The 26272-nt window shown below is 37.5% G+C and overlaps 1 protein-coding gene and 1 pseudogene across 1 annotated transcript; one reads left to right on the top strand and one right to left on the bottom strand.

Moving 5' to 3' along the window:
* The first annotated feature begins 1280 nt into the window (after positions 1-1280).
* On the top strand, positions 1281-7305 carry LOC137025261 (uncharacterized; annotated as a pseudogene).
* A 946-nt stretch (positions 7306-8251) lies between these two features.
* Positions 8252-23826, bottom strand: LOC137025262 (zinc finger protein 585A-like). Its single transcript, XM_067393280.1, has 8 exons — positions 23526-23826; positions 21477-22313; positions 17765-17897; positions 17615-17720; positions 16575-17502; positions 16287-16435; positions 10818-10902; positions 8252-9483 (listed from the first exon to the last, which is right to left on the bottom strand). Exons 1-8 carry the CDS (start codon positions 23608-23610, stop codon positions 8297-8299), a joined length of 3510 nt encoding a protein of 1169 aa, XP_067249381.1. The 5' UTR covers positions 23611-23826; the 3' UTR covers positions 8252-8296.
* Positions 23827-26272: the final 2446 nt, after the last annotated feature.

Consider the following 26272-nt stretch of genomic DNA (forward strand, 5'->3'; position numbering starts at 1 on the left):
TAATTACTTACCCTGTAACTACATGAAATAAGAGGGTAACAAGCTCCACTTTAATTTACGGCCCGTAATGTCATATTTACCCCTTAGTTATGTCATACGTAACCCTTAGTTATAAAATATTAAAAGTATGAATAATTTGTTATTTTTCCTGGTTGTTACCCCTTTATTCCCAATACTTCACATATTGTTCCCCTATACTTACACATACTTACTGTATAGTTACACTATAATTATTGAAAGTTACGCTGTAAATTTGTTGTAATTACGCAGTACTTTCCGGGCTGTAATCTAAAGTGTTACCAAGTTTTTTTATGCTCATGTCTTTGTACCAATTCTGCTAATTTTTTGATAACTAAATGTGTATAGTAAATCCATGTAGTTTAGCATTTGTTAATCTTGTTGGTAAATCTTTTTTTTTATTTTTTATTCAAATTGATTGTATGTTGTGACAGTAACTGTTTAGATTAAGGTTTAGATTAACATTAATTGACAGTTTTTATGTAATGTTAGATAATGTTGATGTTTATTGTGCTTCTTTACAGTTTTACATTTTGAAAAATATTTAATGCACGTTGAGATTAACATTTGCTAAGTTTAAAAAAAGCTGTAGAGCTATTGTTAATTGTTAGGTCATTTTAATTAATTTAATTAACAAATTAAACTTTATTCAAATATTCAAATATGAATAAGGGCTTTCAAGCATCAAAACAATATGTGTACTACTATTTTGAGTTGTTGTTGTTTTTAAATGCATCTGAATTGGTCATGTTTAATGAGTTTGTTTCTTAGCAAAAATTAAATCATACATGTTTACAACGTTTTACATAAGGCACCCACTAAAATGTAATTCAGTGTAACAGTATTTTCAGAGATGTTTAGAACAACAACAACAAAAAGATTAATGCCATATGAAAGACTAATTACATTAACTCCCAAATGCTAATTACTCAATACATAAAGGTTAAAATAGATGTTTCAGTTTGTACATTTTTTTCTTCCGGAACGTATTTTAAACATTAAAGTAGATGTTTCACTTGCATTTACTGTGCTTTATATGTATATAAAATCACTTTTGTATATTTCTATTAATGTGGCCATCTGAATGTCTTTGACCCATATATAAAATGGTACTGTTCAGTTATATGAAAATGGAAATGGTAATACATACCTGACCTTTACTTTTATTAAAGCTGAGGGTATACAGACCACAAAATATGACAGATTTGTAAGTGGTGATAAATGAATATTATATGAAATGAAAAGTTAGTGCATACCTAACTATGCTTTATTTCTTTGTGTGGTGGTGTATTGGTAAAAGACTGCAAGTTGAGGTAAGTGAGAAATTTATAATTTATTTCTTATTAAAACGTTTAGCCATGCATGGCTAACAAGACTTCTGTTTCATGTGTGCTGGTGCATTGTTTAAAAGACTGCACACTGAGGCAAGTCATTTTTTATGTATTATTAAAAAGTAGTAAATTAATGTAAAAATTGAGGTTGACAGTCCTATAATTCAGTTATTTCTTGATGTCAGATTTTTATTTTAAAAAATCATTTGTAGTGTTTGAATGGCAAGCGTTACCCACCTGTGTTGTCTTATCTCATATTTATATGTAATTTTTTGGGTTTGCTTTTTACAGATGCCACGGCCAAAGAAGAGGTCTGCAATAGCCAAGAGGCTATATGCAGAACGATGTGCGACAGAGGCTGCACCGCTTCCTCTTAAAACAAGTCAAGCAGAGGTTGCACCGCTTCCTCTTAAAATAAGTAGAGCCGAGGTATCGCCACTTCCTCGTAAAACTAAGGTAGACTTGTCAGGAATTGCTGGCAAGTGCCATTGTGCAAAACCCCAGCAGGTTCCACTCCGTCCTGCATTAAAACGGGTAGAGGCTGCACCGCTCCCTCTTAAAACAAGTGAAGCCGAGGTTTCGCCACTTCCTCGTAAAAAAATGGTAGGCTTGCCTGATGCAGGCAAGCTGTGGAAAACCAAATCAATAACCCAATCAATAACCCATCCAAACCCAATGAACAAATAAATGAACTCTGAACTGTGAAATTTCTAGAAATGTACATGAAAATGCTTTGAATACTTTTCCTACATGTGTTGAATATCCACAGAAACCAGTGCTAAAAGGTTCATTCCATCAAGGTGATGTCCGCTTTGGAGATTTCCGCAACAGACAGTGTGGTGCCATCAATCTGACTGAAGTGTTGACAAGCAAGATGAAGAATGTACTGACCTGGACAACACAAGATCTTGATAATGTTTTGGTGGCAGGAACAAACCTTTATAAGTCTCTGAGAAACCAGGGTAACATAAATGACCAGGAAGTCATGGGTAGGCATTACATTGCAGTCCATGAATTACCAACGAGACATGTGCTGGGTAATACTGTATTTTCCATAGAGTATGCAGAGTCTCTCACTGGATTTGTTAATGTTGATGACTATGATGAAACCTTAATCAATGTGGCCATGCCACTTGATGTAGCTCTTCAGCAAGCTCTACTGAGTGCTGATGCTTTCCTTTTAACTATTTGTGCCAACACATGCGCAGTTATTAAGGAGGGCTCATGGTATGCCTTTGTTGATTCTCATGCTAACAAAACAGAGACAAGTTGTGTTGCTTATCACAGCACCATAGAATCTTTGTACAACTACATTAATGAGATTGCACAGTTATTTTGGGTACATGGACCACGATTTGAGATAACTGGAGTTTTGGTTCATACAGATGCTGAAGTTTCTCACTTCCTGAAGGCAGACCGCAGCAGTTTTCCATGCTCTTCTGGTAAAGCGCTTTACAGTGAAGTCCTTAAAGGCACTCACAAGGTATGTGACTCTGTGACGACTGTGGTTAGGTCATCAGAATTTGAAGTACCTGAAGCTGCAAATGCAAGCACTAACCTTCCAATGCCACAGCCAGTGTGTAATGTGTTGTCAAGTATAGGAAAAATGGGGAGAAGAAAAAAGCAGGATGGAGTTTTGGTTCATGCAGGTGAATATTCACACTTGCTGGAAGCAGATGGCAGCAGTTTTCCATGCTCTTCTGGTAAAGCACTTTACAGCGAAGTCTTAAAAAGCACACACAAGGTCTGTAAATCTGTGACGACTGAGGTAAGGTCATCTGAATTTGAAGTACCTGAAGCTGCAAGTGCAAGCACAAACTTTTCAATGCCACAGCCAGTGTGTAATGTGTTGCCTAGTAAAGGAAAAAGGGTGAGATGAGAAAATCAGGATGGACAGGTCACTGAGAAATGGGTTGAAAATGTTGTAGCAGACGACATAATAACTACTGACGTTTCCATTCCAGAAGTATATTTTTCTCCTTTAACCAATAAAGATCAGCAAGCTTTATGTGAACTTGTGCTTCTGACAAATGATGGTAACAGTGACTGTGATTGTCATGGTAGAACACAAAGCAAACAGGTAGATTCAAGTGCAGTGATAGGGGTTTATTTAGGGCAAATCCAAAAGCATAATCCAGTTAACAACCAGGGGTCAAAATCCAAAAACAGCAGTCCAACAAAAAACTAGAAACAAAACCAGTGACCAAGAAAACCTGGGAACAGACATCTGGGGTGACATTAACAACGAACCACAAACACAGACAGAAACACCTCAGTATAAATACACAAACACTAATGAAATGATGCCAAACAGGTGAGTGCAATGATAATGAGATAATGAGTCCGGGGAGTACGTGATGGGATATGTAGTCCTTGGGGTGAAAACAGTCCAGGATGGAGTGCCCTCAAGTGGCTAATTCGGGCACTCTCACTGACGGTCATGACAGTGATGGCATAACACACTTTGGTCCCATTGCAGGTCCTTGTCAGACAAAGAGTATCCAACCAGATGGTAACTGCTTTTTCAGATCACTGGCATATGCAATATGTGGAAGTGAAGACAAACATTTGAAGATTTGCCGTGCAGTGGTCAAACACCTGAAAATAAACACTTCAATATTTCAGAGGTATGTGAGAAGTGAGTATACTTCAGTAGAGGACTACTTGACACAATCTAGAATCTTTTATTCTGGGTCATGGGCAACTGAAATTGATATCTTTGCTGCTTCTAATCTGTTTAATACAACCATAATGACTTTTAATGATGACCGATGGAATGCACACAAACCTACTGAAGAGGTAATTACAAATAAAGTAATATATCTGAAACACTGTAATGGTAATCATTATGAAGTTGTGACATGTGTTAAGCACAGAGATCAAGAGGTTTGTGCAGGAACATGTGGGAATGTCACTTTAAATGAGGTGAGAAAGCCATGTCTGCGTAAAAGGAAGGTATGCGATTCTGCAGAATCTTCCACAACTAAGAGTGACTGGGACAGATACAATGACAGTGAGTACAGACAGAAAAAACTGAAGTACTTTAAATCAAAATACTGCATTGATACTGATTACAGGGAGAAAAAACTTAAGAAGCTTTATGAAAAATATCACAGAAGTGGTGAGGTTAAGGTATCCAAATGTGAACGTTCTAAGGCTAAGTATTCAAGCAACATTGAATTTAAGAAACGTGTTTGCCAGTATTCTCAAATTAAATATAAAAATAATGTCTCATTTCAGAGAAGTGTACAGGAATATTCGAAGAAGAAATATCTTCAAAACCTGGCCTTTAAAGAGAGACTGTGTGAGTATACTAAGATGAAATATCTTCATGACCCAGCCTTTAAAGCAAAGCAGTGTGAGTATTCTAAGAAATATCATGAAAATGAGGACTTTCGTTTAAGTAAAATACAAAAGGGTTCTGAAATGTATGCAAGAAAGAAAGAACAGAAAGACATTTGTGTTACTATTGCCAGATTTCGTAAAGAAGTGAGTAGAGGTCCAGTGTTTGTTTGCTGTGTCTGTCACCGTTTACTTTTCAGAAAGCAGGTTAGACCATGCAGAACAAAATGGTATGAAGACAAAGGAGAACAAATTGCTGCTTTGGCGAGAAGATGCATCACACTGAGGTATGTGCATGTTTGTGGTGGAAAATGTGCTAATTCTTCTTGTTGTTCTCCAGATTGCAAATTGTGTATCTGTCCAACATGTCATCGAAAAGTCCTTTGTGGAAAGTTGCCAACAATATGCATGTGGTGGACATTCCAAATCAACTGAAGTGTCTTAACTCCTTGGAACAACATCTTGCATTGCTTTTATGAAGTTGCTCTGTCTTCCCCGTGGAAAACAAAATGGCTGCCATGGACCTGTAGTGTGTGTTCCTGTAAATACAGCAGATGTGTCTAATATTCTTCCATGGAATGAATGTGATGACATGATGATCCAGATCAAACTGAAGCGCAAGTTAACCTACAAAGGGCATTATGAGTACAAGTATGTAAGCACTGATCGTGTTAGAAATGCTCTGAAATGTTTGATCAGATGCAATAAGTGGTACAAAGATGTGGTGATTAATGAGCAGTGGATCAACTCTTTGAATGAACTGGAAGAGAATGTTGCTGATGAAATGGAAGAACAAGATGTAGTTGAAAAGAGTGAAGAGGAAAATGACCCTGAAGAACAGCAAGAGGAAGACTTGACTTACATCAAAGAGCAAAGTGGTCTTTTGTCAGACACGTTTACAACCTGTGGATCTTGGTTCAGAAATAATTGATCAGCATTTTGAAGATGTGTTAAATGTGGCACCAGCTGAAGGTAACAGTCCAGTTAAATTACTATAAAAGCAATGAAGCAAAATGTTTCCCTGTTCTCTTCCCAACTGGTGGTCCAACATTCCATGATGAGAGGGAGGAAAAAATTACACTGTCACGTTACCTCAATGCACGGATCCTCAACGCAGATGGACGTTTTGCAAGGAGCACAGACTTCATTTTCTATGCACAATATATGTCAGAGTCGGATCAAATTGTATCTAATGTTTCCATTGCTTTGCGAAAAGGGTCGGACAAGAGGTTATTAAAAGTAACATCCGACATGCTCACAAACCCAGAGTCATTGGCTAAAATGTTGAATTATGATGAAGGATACAAGTTTTTGAGACCCTTCCGTGGAACACCCCCCTATTGGCAAACCACTCAAAAAGACCTTTTTGCACTCATAAGACAACTAGGTATTCCAACTTTCTTTGCATCCTTTAGCTCTGCAGATCTCCGATGGCCTGAAATGATCAACACCATCCTGAAGCAAGAAGGGAAAAATTTCAATGTTAATGAGCTCGACTGGTCTGAGAAATGTGGACTGATTAGACGAAATCCAGTTACTGCAGCAAGGATGTTTGATTATAGGTGGCATTGTTTTTTGAAAGATGTCATTATGTCGCCTGCTCAACCTATTGGAAAGATAAAAGACTACTTTTATCGTATAGAGTTTCAACAGCGTGGCTCTCCTCATGTTCATTGTCTGTTTTGGATTGAAAATGCTCCAAAGTTAAATGAAGACAATGATTCTTTGGTTGCTGCTTTCATAGATCATTACATCACTTGTGAGACACCAAGTGAAGATGAAACTGTATGAACTGTATGAGACAGTGTTCAGAAGCACAGCAGCAGACATTCTAAGACCTGCAGGAAGAAAAAAACAGTTTGTAGATTTAATTTTCCACGACCACCATCTAGCCGCACCTTTGTAACAAGGACTATTCGAGATGATTTGAAAGGCAATGATGGAAATGAGACCGCAAGTGCAATTTTGAAGAAAATCAAAACCGCATTGGCGGATTCTGAAGTCAATTTTGATTCAACAGATGCATTTTTTCAATCCATTGGAATTAATCAAGCTGTGTTTGAAAAAGCATACAAGAAATGTTCCAAGAAGAAAAGTATCATCTTGAAACGAAATCCAAAAGATGTTTGGGTAAACCAATATAACAAACATTTATTGCGTGCATGGCAGGGCAACATGGATATCCAGTATGTCACAGATGCTTACTCAGTAGTGGTTTATATTATTAGTTACATCACAAAAGCAGAACAAGAAATGGGATTGTTGTTGCAACGTGCACGTATGAAGGTATGAATGGAAATCTTGAAGCAAGATCAGCATTGGGAAGTGTATATCTACACAACAGAGAAATTTCTGCACAAGAGGCAGTGTATCGACTAACGGGTATGCACTTGAAAGAATGTTCTCGCAAAATCCAGTTTATTCCTATCGGAATGGACCCTGTAAAGATGAGTTTGCCTTTACGTGTTCTCCAAAACAAAGATGACCAGTCTGGTGAAGAGAGTTGTTTTTGGATGAATAGTCTGGTTGACCGCTACAAGAGTAGACCAAAAACACAACAGTTTAAAATAACAACAACTTTAATGGAGTCAGATTAATTATATTGGAATCAGATAAATAACTGAATTATACACGTCATCCTTCAACTGCTTTTTGTTTCCGATTATTGGTTCAAAATTGCAACGTAAGCTTCCAGCCTTACAAAGCTTTAAAAATAATATTATATAGGGGTTGAATAATTGTGACATGGCTATCTTAACAAAATATACTGTTACACACAAATACTACATACATTTTCTGTTTTGATTTTATGCATCACTTAACTCATAAAGAAGTCATCCAAAGCAGAAAAGATTTTTATTCATGAATCCTTAAAACTCTTTGGGGGTTGAATATTTCTGATTGCAACTGTATAAATCTGATCAGGTAAAACCTATAGACACTTGATTCATGGGTTCACAGAGATCATCGCCCCCCAGAGGTGAACCATTGAAATTTAAACATTTCGAAACAGTTATGACATACTAAAGTTTACTGAAATCACTTGACTTGTGATTGTCAGTTTGATACATGCCAACTGAACCACTGATTCGAAACAAAAGATTCATAAAGCTTTGAAACTTCATGAAGCAGTGTTTCAAAATCACCCATCACTAGCCATTTATTGGATTTGGGTTCCAAATGGGGATGCAAGTTAACAGATTTAACTTATGATACTGTTGAACTTTACCGTATTTTCTCTCTCCTGGTCATTTCTTAGGCAGTGTCAAAGAAGCCAGTCTCAATTGTTGTATGCAATGGTGTGATTCATTGTTTATTTTGTGTTTTGCTTCTTTTTTTAGCCAAATTAAAGATGAATTTGACTGATAACATTGTTTTTTTTTTTTTTCAAGGTTTCTTTAGATATCTGAATACAGTTAATTATTTTGTCCAAATGTGAAAAATCTGATATTGGAAAAATCCTACTTGACAACATGTTTACTTGTGTATTCTCAATAAGAGGAATCAAATAATGCAGTGTGATTATAATTATTTAATTCAGTTTATGTCCTTGTATTTATAAACTTTCATTCTCATTGTGACATTTCACAGCTTTTGGTCTACATTTAACTGCGGTGTGGATGCAGCCTTGACTTCACGCAGAGACATATTTTCTGGTGCCATTTTAAATTTCCAAGCCATTTAAAACTCTTTCCACACAATGAACACAAGTAAGTTCTCACATTTGCATGGCTTTTCATGTGCATCTTTAAGTGTGACGGCAAAATAAATTTTTTATTACACCGATCACAATTCAATCGTCTTCCTCCAGAGTGAATGCGCAGGTGATTTTTAAAATTGGTCATTTTGTTAAAGTTCTTATTACACACAGAACACTGCAATTTTTTTCCACAATGAGTCTGTTCCAAATGATGCTTCAAGTCTCTTTGATATCTGAAACTCTTTTCACACTGAAGACACGTGTAAGGCTTTTCTCCAGTGTGAATTCGCATGTGAGTCTGAAGGTTTCCTTTTTGTGGGAAGCGTTTCCCACACAGTTTGCAAGCGTAAGGCCTTTCTCCAGTATGACTTCTCATGTGGGAGTCAAGGGATGCTTTATATGTGAAACTCCTTCCGCACTGAGTGCATGTATAAGGTTTTTCTCCAGTGTGAACTCTCATGTGAGTCTTGAGGCTTATTTTATAGGTGAAACTCTTTCCACAGTGAGGACATATAAAACAGTTCTCTCTTGAATGAATCCTCATGTGGTAATTAAAAGATATTTTACGTGTGAAACCCCTTCCACACTGATCACATGTGAAAGGCTTCTCTACAGTGTGACTTTTCACATGGGAATTAAAGTAGTTTTTATATGTATAACTCTTTCCACACTGTTTGCATGTGTAAGGCTTCTCTCCGGTGTGAATTCTCAAATGGACTGTAAGGTTTCCTTTTTGAGTGAAACTCTTTCCACACTGTTGGCAGGTGAAAGAGCTTTCTCCAGTGTGCAGCTTCATGTGGGTATTAAGGTTTTGTTTTTGGGTGAAACTCTTTCCACACTGTTGGCAGGAGAAAGGCTTCTCTCCAGTGTGAACTCTCATGTGGACTTTAAGGTTTCCATGATGACTGAAACTCTTTCCACAGTCATGGCAGGTGAAACTCATGTTAGACTTGTTCCGACGTCTTTTTCTTGGGGATGTCTTTTGAGTATCTGTGGATTTTTCTCCAGTCATGAAATCATGATGATTTTCATAGCGATCTTTCCCCTTCATGTCATTCAGTTCTTGACTCTCCTTTTTCAGTACCATAAGGTCTAAAGTGAAAAAAACAAACAACTACAAGTTAATACATTTAATGGCACAAAGCAATGAACATGAATGAACAAACCCAAAAGAAAGCACCAAAACCTACTGAAAAACAGCTACTAAAAAAGAGGCATTTATATATATTTATATATATAAATTTGGACATTCTCATGTTGAGAAACTGCAAATAAACAGAAGAAGAGTGGACAAAGGAAAATTTATATATCTTTCTAATTTAAAATGAAATATCTCATGAAGGAAATAAGTTTCAAATAAATTTTGTGATGTTCCTCTATTTGTGAGCGGTGTCTGGATCAAATTTCACAAAAGTTACAGCATTTGACATGCAAAAAAATAATGACTCATAACTTAAAATCTCTAGCAAGCAGAGTCAAAAGTTGGTATTGTTTGAAAGAAAACTTTACATTTTTATTTATTTTTTTATTTGGACATTCTCATGCAGAGAAACTGCTGAAAAAGGCAAAAAAAAAGTTTGCTCAAGGAAATTTTTCATACAGTACATTTCATATTTGACATGCAATACCATGCAATACCAATAAGACAATTCTTTTTCAGTGATGTTCCTCTATATGTGAGCTGTATCTGGATCAAATTTTATGGCGATCCCATAAATTAATCAAAAGTTACAGCACTTGAAACTAAGGTAGCCTTTTTGTTTATCCATTGGCATCCCCTAATGGACATTTTTAAAATCTTTCACAAGAAGTAACTCGTAGTTAGCTTATTGGATTATGTTGATCTTGGACTCCTTTCAATCAGGAGAATCCACTTTAAGTAATGATGAGCCATTTCTACAGTCTATGCATGGTTCATGAAGTTCTTTATTTTCAGGCGATTTAGCAAAAACCCATTCAAAAAACCCATTGACTTCGGGGCGATGGAACCGGAAGTCTTAAAATGCTAACTCGCTTCTGGGTTTTGCCTACAAAAACATGTCATCCCAGAGGTACTCCATTTACTTGCTAACAAAATGCTTCAGTTTCTGTGTTTCATTCAGCACCTCAGCACATGCAGCTGTTATTTGAAACAGATTAATTTTAGATATTTCTTTCAAAAACATTGATGCATTAATATAAACTATCACTTATATATATATATATATATATATATATATATATATATATATATATATATATATTTTTTTTTTTTTTTTTTTTTTTATAAAGGAAATATAGATTATTAAAACTTATACAGGTTAAAACTAGGCTGCTGTACTAAGGAATTATTGGTTATCGGTATCAGTGCATCATTAATTTCTGTAGAGCTGGACATTTTTTATAAGAATCAAATGACTGAGTTCAGCTTTGATAATGAAACCAACCTGTTTGTTCGTCAGTATCTTCTTGTTTCACTCTGAATGTTTCTTCAATCTTCATTTCTTCACTCTCCTCTTTAATAAACGCCATCTTTATAATAGTGTCACATGGATCTCCGTTCCTTCACCAGGAGCTTTTCTGTGTGTTTAGACAATTTGTGTTTAAGATTGAATTTATTTTTCTGTCTGTTAATTATTTTTAAACTAAATCTTTTTTTTTACTATCTACTTTTTCGCACCTTTTCTCACTCGTGTGTGGATGTGCTTTACTCACAAAAAATAACGTTCCTTAATGTTAGGCATTATAATGTTACATTCAATGATAAATAATTAGTTTTCCATCGCTTTTAAAAACAATGCAATTTACTGAAGTTTGTATTGACGTAAACACCTATAATGCTTAAAACACAAACCTTTTTCAGCCGAATCACAACAGATGCAGGGAGCGCGGCGCAGCTTTATAACGTCATGTCGCCAGATCGAAATAAAAGTCACTGCATGAAACAAACGCGCGGCAAAAATGTTTGGTTGCAGATATCACCGTACAATGCAAATAGTGTAGTTAACGAGTTAAATCTGCATTAGTAAATTAGTTCATAATGTAGTCCCCACTAAAAATAACTAACTGAACTGCAGTACAAAGAAGTATATCTGCAGCCAAACTGAGTACAACTATAGTTTGCAGTATAATGTCGAATAAACCCAGCTAACAGGGAATGTTCAGAACTTTGACTAACATTTTAGCAAGGTTATTCATTTTTCTCAAGGTTATTCATTTTTCTCAAGGTTATACATAACTTTTCTTCCAGCAATGTCAGAATATTTGTTTAAAGTTATCTGGTCTTTAATAATGTTCTCAAAAGGTTAGTTTAAAACGTTATACATCACTTTTTTTTTCTGGAATGTTAGTTGGATGTTCATCTAAGGTTTTTAAAATATTATTACTTGAAGTTAGTTGTATTTTTTATTTTTTTTTTAAATGTTGTTGTGGAAATTTCAGCAACACCATAAGAACATTAGTTTAACATAACTTTAAAAATGTCAGTTAAAAAGTTGAAAGAAAGAGAAACAAACATTTAAAATCACAATTGATGTGATTAGTGTTTGGTTGAATAGTGACCCTTTGATTGTTTTGTTAGTTTTTTCCTGTCTGCTGTATTAGTGTGTTCAGAAAACACTTCTTCTGTGGCAGAAGAAACGGACAGAATTACATAAGTGACTCTATAATACATTGCATAAACAAAGTTCACACAGCTAATATAATCCTCAAAATGAATCTTTACAAAGTGTTTGTCATGCAGCACATCAGATCATGTAAGTATGGTATTTATTTGGATGTTTACATTTGATTCTGAATAAGTTTGATAGTAGCCTATGCTGCGGCTAACGGGGCTAAAGCTAACATTACACACTGTTGGAGAGATTTATAAAGAATGAAATTGTGTTTATGAATTATACAGACTGCAAGTGTTTAATAATGAAAATAACGATGGCTCTTGTCTCCGTGAATACAGTAAGAAACGATGGTAGCTTTAACCACATTTAACAGTACATTAGCAACATGCTAACAGAAAGACAATTAACAAATATCACTGAAAATATCTGCCATTTTTTGCTATTGTCCTTGCTTGCTTACCTGCATAAAGTCTGTTGGTTTGGTCTGTGCTGCTCCAGACGTTAATACTGGCTGCTCTTGTCTAATGCTTGAACATGGGCTGGCATATGCAAATATTGGGGGGCGTACATATTAATGATCCCGACTGTTACGTAACAGTCGGTGTTATGTTGAGATTCGCCTGTTCCTCAGAGGTCTTTTGCACAAATCAAATTTATATAAGAAGGAGGAAACAATGGTGTTTGAGACTCACTGTATGTCATTTCCATGTACTGAACTCTAATTATTTAACTATGCTGAGGTAAATTCAAATTCCTTTAAAGTATACAATTTAGATTTGGAAAATACTATAAACACAGTTTAAATTCATGGGCAAAAACAAAATATCTATTATCAACCTCTTCACAAATATTTTTTAGCATATTGCCAAGGTAGTTGAGCCCCATTGGCACCCTGGTGAACCACACTTCGGTGCTCTTGAGTTTGCACAGAGGGATGCGTCTCGGATGCAAATAGAATGCTCCGGCATTTTCTGGACACTTTGACAGATATTTTTTAAAGCTGTCCATGGGACAAAGTAGGTCGCCGGGGCTCGCTAACATAAACCCTCGTAAATTTTCTCTATCCAATGCAGTGGGGTCCTTGTGGTTTTTTTCTGGGTTATGCACCAGGGTCAGGTACTCTCCCATTCTCATCTTGTCGGAGAACGAAAGACTCTTGATAGGTTACGGTTTCCTTCTCTTCCCCTCCGTGCAAAACACAGCTGTATGTCAAACCAAACTTTTCTTACAAGTCCTGTGGGTGTGAAAGGGGAGAGTGCAGGTGCATTTCTAATTTTCTCCAAGACAAACTCAGTAATACACAGATGATGAACACTGGTGTCTTTTCCATTTTTCCTGTAGTGCTTTAAAACTGATTTAAAGACGGCATTGCTTGACGTGAAGTCTTTATCACTTATGATGTTGTATTTTGTAATGTGACGGTTAATACCTGCTCTGAGACACATCAAACTTGCAACACTGTATTCGCGTCCAGCGGTAGACTGAACAGAGGCATAAAACTCCTGCAGTGTCTCATTTAAAAGAGAAGCAGATCCAACTTTCTCTAAAAATACTGGAATGCTGGTTCACATTTAGACAACACGAGACAATGCTATTTGTGTTTTATAAATAACATAAATGTTTATGGTGGAAAAGAAGGTTCAATCATCTTGTGATTCAAACAAAAAACTATTTTGGTTAGATTTAGATTTTTAAATTGATTGATTTCCAAATAAATTAGGGATAAATTAAGACACACACCTTAAGAAATCTCACTAGATAGTAAGCTGCCTGAAGGCGACTGATCTTTGCTTCCTTTGTGTGGTCTTGTGATGTTGGGGCAGGAGATATGAGATCAACAGTAAGGCTGAGATGTCACTGTCCCACCCAGTTGAATCTAAAATTAAAGATCAAGAAAACATCTACCGGTCATTACCGGGGTAATGTCAGGCTTCCTGTCTTCTCGTTCACTGACTGTTGGCTCTTTGTGCATGGTGCTTATGAGAAGCACTTATTTTTCAGACTGTAGGACACAATGGCATGTGTCTCTGTGAAGGCAAACAGTTATGAGAAGCAAGCCCTGCCTCTTGGGTTTGTCAGTGCACTCTGCAGGTTTGCCTGCCCAGATTTTTTTGCCATATTTTGCAGGTTTGCTAGACATGTATTGTTTGAAACGACACCGGCCCCTGAATCCAACCAGGCACTCATCAGCTGTGACATTGAGACCAGGATTGTATATGAATGGACGTTTCTTTCTACCCAGTTGTCACAAATCTCATGGAAAGGTGCCAGCTTGTTGTTTTCTCTCCTTGCAGCTCCTGTCCTCTTATCATCAAATTGCACAACCTTTGACAGTCAGTTGAAAGTTTTCAGTGGCATGGTGGCCCTAAAAATTGCCCTCACCATCCCATAAACTGAGTGTTGCCTCATAATTTGATTTAAAACACCAGCAAGTATCCGAAGGCCAATAAATACTTGCATTTCAATCCAGTCAATGTTGCTCCATTCTTCCACAAACACTAGATGCCCCTATAAATTTGTCATTTCAAACAGAATGTTTTGAATTGAGCTTGGAAAAAATAACTCAGAAGTTTTGAACTTTATATCTTCTGCTTAGACCTCCTCTGTCCGTGCTCTCCCATGTGTCTGCGTAGGAGAAGATGAACTCCAGAGTATTTCTCCATTCTTTGAGAGGTACGTTTCAGGGCCTTCCTCTGAATCCTCATCCACTGATTTACAGTCTGGTTCAGCCTCTGTAAACCTTCTTCAGAGGTTTAGTGGTCATCTGGCTCAGTGTTCTCTTTGTTTTTGCTAGAATGAAGTACGTACTCCAGGGTCTCCTGAGTGGTGTATCTCTGTGCCAATGTGCAGAATAAACTGTGGGCAAGGCTCGAAGTGGCAACAGTTATACCCAAGTCAGTGGGAAAGTTTGGAGCACCAAAGTCATGTGATTTCAGTAAACAAGACTTTGTTTATGCGATACGAACCTCTGATTCGAAACAAAATATTTGTAAAGCTTTGAAGCAGTGTTTTGAAATCGCCCATTACTAGATACTGTTGAAAAGTCACTATTTAGTTTTTTTTTTTGCCGCACAAAGTATTCTCTTTGCTTTATAATATTAAGGTAGAACCACTGTACTTGCATGAACTGTTTTAAATATGTCTTTTTTTAGTACCTTTCTGGATCTTGAGAGGTTCAGTGACATTGCTGGCAATAGAGGCCTCACTGAGCCATCGGATTTCATCAAAAATATCTTAAGTTGTGTTCCAAAGATGAACAGAGGTCTTACCCCTGCCAAAAAATCCAGCTAAAACCAGCCTAAGCTGGTTGCCTTGTCTTAGCTGTTTTAAGCTGGAAGTAGCTGGTTTTAGCTGGTCTTCCAGCCTGGACAAACTGGTGTTCATTGGTGTCCCACCTGGCTTAGCTGGTGTTCAGCTGGTTTAAGCTGTGTTTAGCTCATCTCCCAACCTGGTTTGTGTAGTCAAGGTGATCTTCCAGCCTGGACAAGTTGGTGGTCAGCTGGTTTTAGTTGTGTTACCAATATTTCATGAATCTGTTGCTTATCGTGACCAACGTTGTCTTTTAAAAGAATAAATAATAGTTATATGCAAATAATACACAGTTTATATTTTATTAAACATTCATTTAAAATAACTTTATACAAAAATAACAAATTTAGCTATTGGTTCCAAACAAAGCTGACGGGTTCCGACTGATGGTCGGCTGCTTTGTTTGGGGGACAGGTCCACACCAGCATTGTCCTGTTGAAGGAACATGTAATGCTGCAGATTTGAGTGATTCTCAGAGAAAATCTAAAGACATATTGCTTCTACGATTTCTATATGAAGGTTATATGAATTGAAAAAAGATGTTACTCGTCCCAGATTAAATTATTAAAGTGTTAAATTGTTTAAATCTGAGTCAAATTGAGAGAATGGAGAGACCAACAAATGCTCTTTTCCGGGTCATCTGGGACCTGGGCTGAAGGCTGCTCTGGCTCAGGTGAGAATTTTTTTCTGTGGACACACCTACATTGTCCTGTTGATAACAGACAACAATGTAATGCTGGTCAGGTTTAATGAGTGCTTCTGAGACTAAATCTGAAGACATGTCTTTCTATCATTTTGAAATATAGTATAAAAATACCAAAAATAGGACCTAGAAAACATTTTAGCATGTTTGAAGACAATGTTTCTTTCTTTCTTTTCTCCTTTTTTTTTTTTTTTTTTTTTGAGTAAATCTGAAAATATTTAATAACAAGAGATAGAAGGGACTTACTGTCATCATGGAGCAGATAATCTTCTGTATCTTAGTCCTACTGGAAATGGGTGCTTCCTGGAGGTAAGAGATGGGTGATCCAGGAAGGGACTGTGGTATAGGATTTTGTTGACCTCTGGTGGGGACATTATGCTGAGACCCAGGAGCTTCCTGTGGGGAACATGGTGGAACATGGTGGAACAGGTGCTGTCTGTGGGGGCCCAGAATGCACAGACACATCTTTTGGGATTATGGATGGAATGGGTGCTCAATGGGTGACAGGCATTCTCCCTCAGATGCTCAGCAAGTCTCCATTTTCCTTTTAATTTTTTCCGGGCAATGCTGCTGACCTAGTGGGCACTGCTGCTGACTGAAGATCTGACAAGCACTGCTGCTGACTGGAGATCTGACAAGCACTGCTGCTTCTTGTGGAGTCCTGAGATGCGCAGGCACTCTCATTGGGGTACTCTTGTGTAAAGGTGCATCCAGTGGGGACTTGGTAGGCACAGATGCTACCTGTATGAAAGAGGCTTGAGGCTTTTGCTGCAGCAGCTCCTTCCTCAGCAGCTTAGGGATCTTCAGATTTCTCCTCTCTGGGATCTTGTCAGGGACACCCTGAACACCCTGTGTGCAAAAGACAGGTGCTCCCTTTAGAGAAGAGGCTTGAGGCTTCTGCTGCAGCTGCAGCAGCTCCCATCTCAGCAGCTCAGGGATCTTTAGTTTTTCCTTTTTTGGAATCTTGTTAGGCAGGAGTGCTTCCTGAAGATAAAAAGCTTGAGGCTTCTGCTGCAGCAGCTCCCCTCTCAGCAGCTCAAGGATCTTTAGTTTTTCCCTTTTTGAACTCTTGTTAGGCAGGAGTGCTACCTGAAGAGAAAAAGCTTCAGGCTTCTGCTGTAGCAGCTCCCACCTCAGTGGCTCAGGGATCTTTAGTCTTTCCCTTTTTATAATCTTGTTAGGCAGGGGTGCTACCGGAAGACAAGAAGGTTGTGGCTTTTGCTCCAGTAGCTCCTGTCTCAGCGGCTCAGGGATCTTCTTTTTTTGCCTTTTTGAAATCTGTTCAAGCAAGGGTGCTCCCTGAAGTAAAGAAGCTTGAGGCTGCAGCAGCTCCTGCCTCAGTGGTCCAGGGATCTTAGATTTTTGCTTACTGGAACTTAGTCTGGTATGGGTGCTCCATGTGGAAAACATGTGAGCACCTTCTGAGGCAGGCATAGGTGCTCTCTGTGGAGACTTGGCGGGCACAGGTGCTCCCTGTGGGGACCCACCAGGTATAGGGTCTCCCTGTGCAAAAAAGGCATTTTGTAGAAGCTTAATCACATGTTCAAGGATCCTTATTTTTCGTCTTTGTGGGGTCCCAGCAGGCACAGATGGTTCCTTTGGGAACCCAGCAGACACAGGTTGGTTCCTGTGGCTTTTTCTGCCTCTGTTTTTTTCGCTGCTCCTTGGTCTTCAGTGATGCATCTGGGAAGCCTGAGTGCATGGCCTTCTTAGATGCATCACTGAAGACCAGGGATGAGGTGAGTTTCCTCATATCAGAACTGACAGGCACAGGTTCTTCCTGTTGGGCACTGGTGCTACTTGTGTGGACTCGTAAGGCACGGTGTTCCCTGTGTCTTCTTCTGCCTCCACTACTTTTTGGTCTTCAGTGTTGCATCTGAGAATCCTGAGTATGGGGTCTTCTCAGATGCATCACTGGACACAGGAGATGAGGTGGAGTCTCCCCCCTCAAAATTCTCTGACTCAGAAACCGCCATTATTGCCCACCACCACCCCGCATCAAGGGTCATGATGAGCTCATCTTATAGTTCAGGAGATGAGGACTGCTCTGCACTCTCAGGAAAATAAACAGGCATGGTTGACATAGTTGTTCTCCATAATATTGTCATAATTAGAGGGGAGCAACACCCCGACCCAGGGCAAGTCCCCCTGGAATACAAGACCCAGGGCAAACAATTAAATTACAGAAATTAGATTACTTAGTAATTAATCACACCCAAACTTAATTAATCTTTAAAAACGTACCTGATCTTCCAAAAACAATGCTGGTCATTGTTTTAGGACATCAGCCACAAGAGGTTCTTTGTCGACTATCTCCTTTCTTCTCATTAGGAATATCAGTTCCATTTTTGAGTCAACAAATGCCATGTTGAGTTGTTTCTTCTTCAATTCCTCCTGCAGTGCATCTCTTGCATTTTGTAGAGAATAGCCTGTCTGCCCAGAAGTTTATTTCGCATCTCTTTGCTTTCTTAAAGAGTCTAGAATCCTTGTTTGTGCCTTTCTGGTTTACAGCAACTTCAGAGCAACCTACTGATCGCAGTTTCTGGCTGTATTTGCCAACCTTATTATTTGATGCTCATAGTCCAGCTGTTCCTGTTCCTAAGCCCAGATCCTTGAGACATGGATGCTTCTCAATTAAGGCAGCAGACACGGATTCCAACTCTTAATTATTTGGATAAGCTTTGAAAATTGCTAAAATTTAAAAATTTTAAAAATCTAAAAATTGCTTGAGCTATGGCATCCAAGATGTCCATTTTCATTTCTCTAGGTATTAGGTAATAACAAGAGTTCAGTACATGGAATTGACATACAGTGAGTTTCAAACATTGTTTCCTCCTTCTCATTTGTTTAAAAGACCTCCGAAGAACAGGCGAATCTCAACATAGCACCGACTGTTACGTAACAGTCGGGGTCATTAATTTGCACGCCCCCAATATTTGCATATGCCAGCCCATGTTCAAGACATTAGACAAGGGCAGGCAGTGTCAACGTCTGGATCTGTGCACAGCTGAATCAACAGACTAGGTAAGCAAGCAAGGACAACAGCGAAAAATGGCAGATGGAGCAATAATAACTGACATGATCCATGATATCATGATATTTTTAGTGATATTTGTAAACTGTCTTTCTAAATGTTTCCTTAGCATGTTGTTAATGTAATGTTAAATGTGGTTAAAGTTACCATAGTTTCTTACTGTATTCACGGAGACAAGACTCGTTATTTTCATTTTTTAAACACTTGCAGTCTGTATAATTCATAAACACAACTTCATTCTTTATAAATCTCTCCAACAGTGTGTAATGTTAGCTTTAGCCACGGAGCACTATCAAACTCATTCAGAATCAAATGTAAACATCCAAATAAATACCATACTTACGCGATTAGACATGCTGCATGATAAACACTTTGTAAAGATCCATTTTGAGGGTTATATTTGCTGTGTGTTTATGCTGTTTAAGGCAAGTGCAAGCTCCAGGGGAGGGGAGCACGCGATTTAATGGGGCCGTGCACCCTGAATCGGCGCATATTTAATGATGCCCCAAAATAGGCAGTTAAAAAAATGAATAAATCTATGGGGTATTTTGAGCTGAAACTTCACAGACACAATCAGGGGACACCTTAGACCTTATATTACATCTTTTAAAAAGACGTTCTATGGCACCTTTAAAATTCTTATTCCCTTTGTGAAATTTAATGAATCGAAATTAATTCAATATTTTAAAACGTATAAACATTAATTTATATCCTCAAAATATGGAAGACAGTGCTTGGTCCTTCGTACGCTCACAGCTCTCCCTTTACTGCCTAACACTGAACTGCGCTCACTCTCGGTTTTGTCCGTAGCTCTCATTATGACTTTTCTCACTGCGTAAAAGAGTCAGCAACACTTTTTAACCAAAGTTATGAAACCCTGCTCTGGAGAAGGATTAGCACTGCTTTTGCACTGTTAACCCTGCACTGTGGTGCCAAACACGTGCAATGTGAACAATGCAGTGTTAGAAAATTAAAGGAACACTTCACTTTTTTTGACAATAGGCACATTTTCCAACTCCCCTAGTGTTAAACAGTTGAGTATTACAGTTTTTGAATCCATTCAGCCAATCTCCAGGTCAGGAATTATACTCTCAATCCAGCTGCAGGCGCAATGATATTACGCAGCGGCTGTGACCCCCTGCTTGCACAGGGACTGTGCCTTGCAACCATTTGCAAGACATTTGTGAGAGACGCTGCGTAATATCATTGCACCTGCTGCACCCATCGTACGGCAGCAAAGTTCCTTGATTATTATTACGCCGGAATGAGAGTATAGTTCCTAGCCCTATCGGCCTAGAAAATCACAACTTTTTTTTATTTTCTGTCCATCTAAATACACGATGTAACTACAAAAGAGTCAAGTTTTAAATAGGAAAAATATCGAAACTCTTGCTAACAGTCTGATCAGATTCAATGAACAATGCTAAGCTGTGCTAACAGTGGTACCGCCAGACCCGGAGATCGGCTGAATGGATTCGAAAACAGTAAAACAGTTTAACTCTAGGGGAGTTGGAAAATGAGCCTATTTTCAAAAAAAAAAAAAAAAAAAGTGGTGTTCCTTTAAGGCAGATGCTTTGCAAACAACAGCCAATGCATGTAATGCCTCATATTCACATGCTTTGGACAGCGCATTGCATAAACAGACGTTTCAGCGTGTGATGGAAAATGCATCAAGAAACTGTTCACTGTGTCATTCTTACCTTTATAGTCTAAGAAATTTAATCAGAAAAAACTTGATATGAGGATTCACAGTGCTAGAGCTTTTATATAAACATGTCTCATCATCAACCAAAGCATCTCAGCTGGAAAAACGCTGCGCCTCCAAAGCGTTTTCAAATGCCACCAGCAGGCCGTTTTCAGAAGAGCTGAGCCATTCAAAACTCTTTCCAGAAATAGTCATGCTGTCATATCACCTTCATTTATATAGCGCTTTATACAACAGATTATTTGAAGGCAGATTTACAGTGATGAAAAGACACTAAGTAAACAGTCATTATTCAGATTAAATAAATTGGATTTTATTTAGTTCCATTCAATAACAAATGAAAAGTTCATCAATTATGGAATGAGTTCAGTTCATCTATAAAGCAGCTCTGGAGAAAACAGTGATCTCATCATCCAGCTCAGTAGGTTCACTAGTGTCAGTGAAGTCTGTCAATAATATTTGCTGAATATTAAGTACTAAGCAAGCCAGAGGCGACAATGGCAAGGAACTCAAACTCCATCAGTTACAGAAATGGAGCAAAAAATCCTCTGGCCAGGGTCTCACATATGCATAACTTTTCCTATGTGTCTGTAAGTATGATATAAATATATATTTTCTTTTACACTTATTACAATAAAATCGCCTTTATTGAGAGTGAAATGTGCAGGGCTGTGTTTCTCAAAAGCATTGTAAGCAGTTCTCTCTTGAGTGAGTTCTCATGTGGTGATTAAGAATTACTGTAAATCTGAAACTCTTTCCACACTGACCACATGAATGGCTTCTTTCCCGTGTGAATCCTCATGTGGTTATTTAGGGTTCCTTTATGGGTAAAACTCTTTCCACACTGAGAGCATTGGAAAGGTTTTTCTCCGGTGTGAATTCTCATGTGGGAATTAAGGGTTCCTTTATGTGCAAAACTCTTTCCACATTGAGGGCATGTGAAAGGCTTCTCTCCAGTGTGAACTCTCATGTGATTTTTAAGGCTTCCTTTTTGAGTGAAACTCTTTTCACATTGTTGGCAGGTGAAAGTGCTCTCTCCAGTGTGAATTTTCATGTGAGTATTAAGGTTTTTTTTATGTGTGAAACTCAGTCCACACTGAGCACATATGAACGGCTTCTCTCCCGTGTGAATTCTCATGTGGGAATTAAGAATTTCTTTTCGTGAGAAGTTCTTGCTACACAGTTTGCAAGTGAAAGCGGTCTCTCCAGTGTGAATCCTCATGTGGGTATTAAGGTTTTTTTTATGTGTGAACCTCTTTCCACACTGACGGCATGTGTAAGGCTTCTCTCCAGTGTGAACTCTCATGTGGACCGTAAGGTTTTGTTTTTGAGCGAAACTTTTTCCACACTGTTGGCAGGCGAAAGGCTTTTCCCCAGTGTGAACTCTGATGTGGACTTCAAGGTTTTGTTTATGAGTGAAACTGTTTCCACACTGATGGCAGGTGAAGTAACAGTTAGTTTTGGTCTTTTTAGTCTCTCTGGGTATTTTTCCAGTCATGAAATCATGATGTTTCTCATAGTGATCTTTCTCTATTTCCTCTAGTTCTTCACTCTCCTCTTTCAGCGGCATCAGGTCTAAAGCGAAAAGAGACAAATACAAGTTAACACCGGTTTATATTCACAAGGCAAGACACTTCAAAACCAACCTAAAAGCATCTAAACATCATGCTTGCTAGATCCTATATGCACTAAGTGAAAAAGTTGTTTCAGAATCTGTAATCTCAGAAACTTTTCTCAATATTGTTAACCATTCACTTTCTTTAGGACACACCTAAAAACCTGCAGTCCAAGAAAGCTGGCAAATATCAAACCCCTTATCAGTTAACCCAGGATAATTGGTTTATTATAGACCAATCGCAATGTTCAGTTTGGCAAAGAAATGGAAATTCAGTCAGGATTTAAACCTATTGTAGCACAGAAACAGAAACTGTCCTGATTTAAAGATACACCTTTCTTCTAGTGCTATTAGAGCTTTTCGACAACACAGACCACAACATTCTCTTGGCCACCATGAGAATCAACTGCTCTCGCATTAAGAGCTAACAAAATATTTATACTCAGATCAATATTTCATTTATAATTATTTACTTAAGTGGCAAGATGTCACGCCCACGGCCCGTTAGATGAACGCCTGATGCATATGAAACACAAAATTGGAAACACCTCAGGAGTTTCAAAGTCGTCACCTGATGCATTTTATTGGATTTCCAGGAGACTAAGAGGTATTTCATCTTTTCTAAACGCTGGATTTTCAAAAGTATGTGAAGTATATAAATTTCACAGCATAGCATCTTTGAAATACATCCAAGAGTTTTAAACACCGGTCTATTGTAGGGACTTTGAAGTTACATTTCACGCAGAACAAAACAAACTGTGATTGGCTGCTTTACATGTCAGTCAAATATCCTCTGGGAGGTTCTTGGCCAGTGAAAGCTGCTATGGTGTCCAGACCTTCTGCCATCAATCTGAAGGTCTGGCTACACATGCTATAACAAAACATATTTTTTCCTTTTTAAATAGTTACATTTATCATGTTTGTTATATATTTTTTGATTAGACTGCAAGTCCATTTTTAAATAATGATAACTTGAATGACTGCATTTCCACTTTAAAGGCAGCATTATAATCTGGATTTTAACATGTCTGTCCAAATGAAGCGACCTGTTCCATGTCAAATAAAACCATTTTAATTAGGACACTCATATGATAATATCATTCATTTCTGTAGAGGTGGACATTTTAATAAAGGATCAAATGACTGAGTTCAGTATTTAGAATAAAACCAACCTGTTTGTTCCTCAGTATCTTCTTGTTTTACTCTGAATGTTTCTTCAATCTTCATGTCTTCAGACTTCTCTTTAATAAACACCATCTTTATAAGTACAGTATGTCACATGGATCTCTGTTGCTTCACTGGGAGTTTTTCTGTGTGCTTGGACACTGTCATGTTTAAGATGAATATAATTAACAGAAAGAAAATGAATCCAAACTAAATCTCTGGGTGCGTCTCAATCAGGTCTCAATCAGCTCCCTAGTTCAGTAGTCAGTGCATTGGTAAGGAAGTAAGTCAGAGTGAGAGTTAAATGGTCTTGACCTGATTAACCAAAAAACAAAAAAACACTTAACTAGCTGTACAAATGATTAAAAGGACATAAATTATACATATACTTAATATTTAATTATGAGTTCATAGTTATTTAATAAATTGAATATCTGTAAATATCTATATTTAATAGATTTTACTTTCATAAAATATTTGCAGTTGGTTTGTAAAAGTTTTCAAAGCACATTTGTGTTTCTGTTTACACTGTTTTGAACAGCATGTGTCGTCAACGTGCGGTGAATCGAGCTCTTCGAATCACTGAATCATTTTGCGAAGCATTTGATTCAATTGACTCGGAGTATCAAAAACCTCATTTTCTATCATCATAACATTTCTTCGGTGAACGAATTCGTGTTTACGATAAACTGATTCACGATATACGAAACGTAATAAGCACCTTTTGCAGTTACTCGTGAGTAGATGCACTTTACTCACAAAAATAACGTTTATTAACGTTAGATAAAGCGATACAATTGTTCATTCAATGATACATAATTCATTTTAGATCGACTCTAAAAACTATAACTGACTGAACTATATGTTTTGATTTAAACACTTTAAATGTGTAAAATCACAAACCTTCTTCAGCCTCAAACAGACGCGGGGTAGCCTTATGATGTCACATCGCCAGACCAAAATAGAAGTCCCGTTCACACACAATCACAAACGGGTACAGAAATGTACATGCAAAAACACACACAAATAGCAAAAATAAATAAAGTTATATCTGAATTCTTAGAGAAATGCATATTAAAATACAATGATGTGCTGAAATATCTTTCAATGAAAGAGTTTGTGGCACATTTTAAACGTGAGATTCTGTGTAAAACATAGACCATTTATACCAGGAGTTGGTAACTTTATTTTCAGTAACAAGACATTTTAAATTGATGTTTTGATGCATTTTTCCATTTGCAAAAACTAATTATTATACAATAAACAAGGCTGTCAATAAAAACAAACCTTTATTAGGGCAACAGACAAATATGCAACAATATGTAACATTGCAATATGTTGTATTAATTGTGCAAAATTAATTGTGACTGTGTGTTTATCCTCCTTGATTTATTTTTCCCTGGCTTTGTAAATAAGTCATATAAAAGCAATTAATGACCAGGATGAGGAGCAGCAGAGAGAAAGAACTGGGGCATGTTCAAGCTCAAACCGGTGCACAACATTTTGCTACGGTTTCCGGGTTGAACAACATGTTTCCTGGAAATGGTGTGCAACGGGTTTGAGATACCTTTTCTCTTGTTTGGTAGGTGTGTCCAATCAGCAGAAACATGTATGTAAACCACGCAGTATTAAAGAGACAGCTCGCACAATAGGTATAAATGTAATATAAAAGTACTATACATATTTATATATTTTGCTATTGTATTTTGGAGTGACATTTTCATAAAATTTTCAATTGTCCTCTGATTATATAATAGTAAATATTACAATATCATAGCACAATAACAGTGATCAGCAATAATGATAAGCCTAAAATTCACAATATAAATAATAAGGTCATATAGATCATATCACAGTCTCAGAGGTAAGAAGTGGATTATCCTTCACCTGATGTGAGGGAAATGTTGGATCACAATAATAAGGAACCACAGTTTCCATAAATCATTTCACTCGATTGTGATGTTCTCTTTTATTCGGGACAGCAAGGGCTGTGACCGTCACATTGAGCATATTTTGCATAATGGTACTGCACAAAAAACACTCTCACAGACACTGCAGCAACCTCTCTTCTCTCACTCCGCACATCAAAAGAGCTGTTTCCAGATTATTTTCGAAATGTAAAAGCAGTTGTTTACGTCTAAAGACAGCTTGCAGTGCAGTTGTACCCAATAGTGTGTTAAAAATGATCCACATGACACAGGTTACCATTAACGCTTCTATTTAAGTACAAAGCAGAGCAGAATAGCACAGCATATATTAAAGGATTAGTCCACTTTTAAATAAACTTTTCCTGATAATTTTTTTTATTCACCCCCATGTCATCCAAGATGTTCATGTCTTTCTTTCATCAGTCGAAAAGAAATTAAGGTTTTTTTCAGGAAAACATTCCAGGATTTTTCTCCATATAGTGGATTTCATTGGCTACCAACAGGTTGAAGGTCAAAATTACAGTTTCAGTGCAGCTTCAAAGGACTTTAAACGATACCAGATGAGGAATAAGGGTCTTATCTAGTGAAACGATCGGTTATTTTCGAAAAAAATACAACCGTTTATGTTTTATAAACACAAAATATCGCCTTGAACATACTACCCGTTTCCGCATTCTTCAAAACACTTATGCTGAATGTTCTACGCCTTCCCTATTCTAATTACATAACGAACGCTGCGCCAGTTTCGTTTTTTCCCGATATTTTGGAATCCACTATATGGAGAAAAATCCTGGAATGTTTTCCTCAAAAACCTTAATTTCTTTTCG

Source organism: Chanodichthys erythropterus, chromosome 8 (assembly GCF_024489055.1).
Source record: "Chanodichthys erythropterus isolate Z2021 chromosome 8, ASM2448905v1, whole genome shotgun sequence".
Classification (NCBI taxonomy): Eukaryota; Metazoa; Chordata; class Actinopteri; order Cypriniformes; family Xenocyprididae; genus Chanodichthys; species Chanodichthys erythropterus.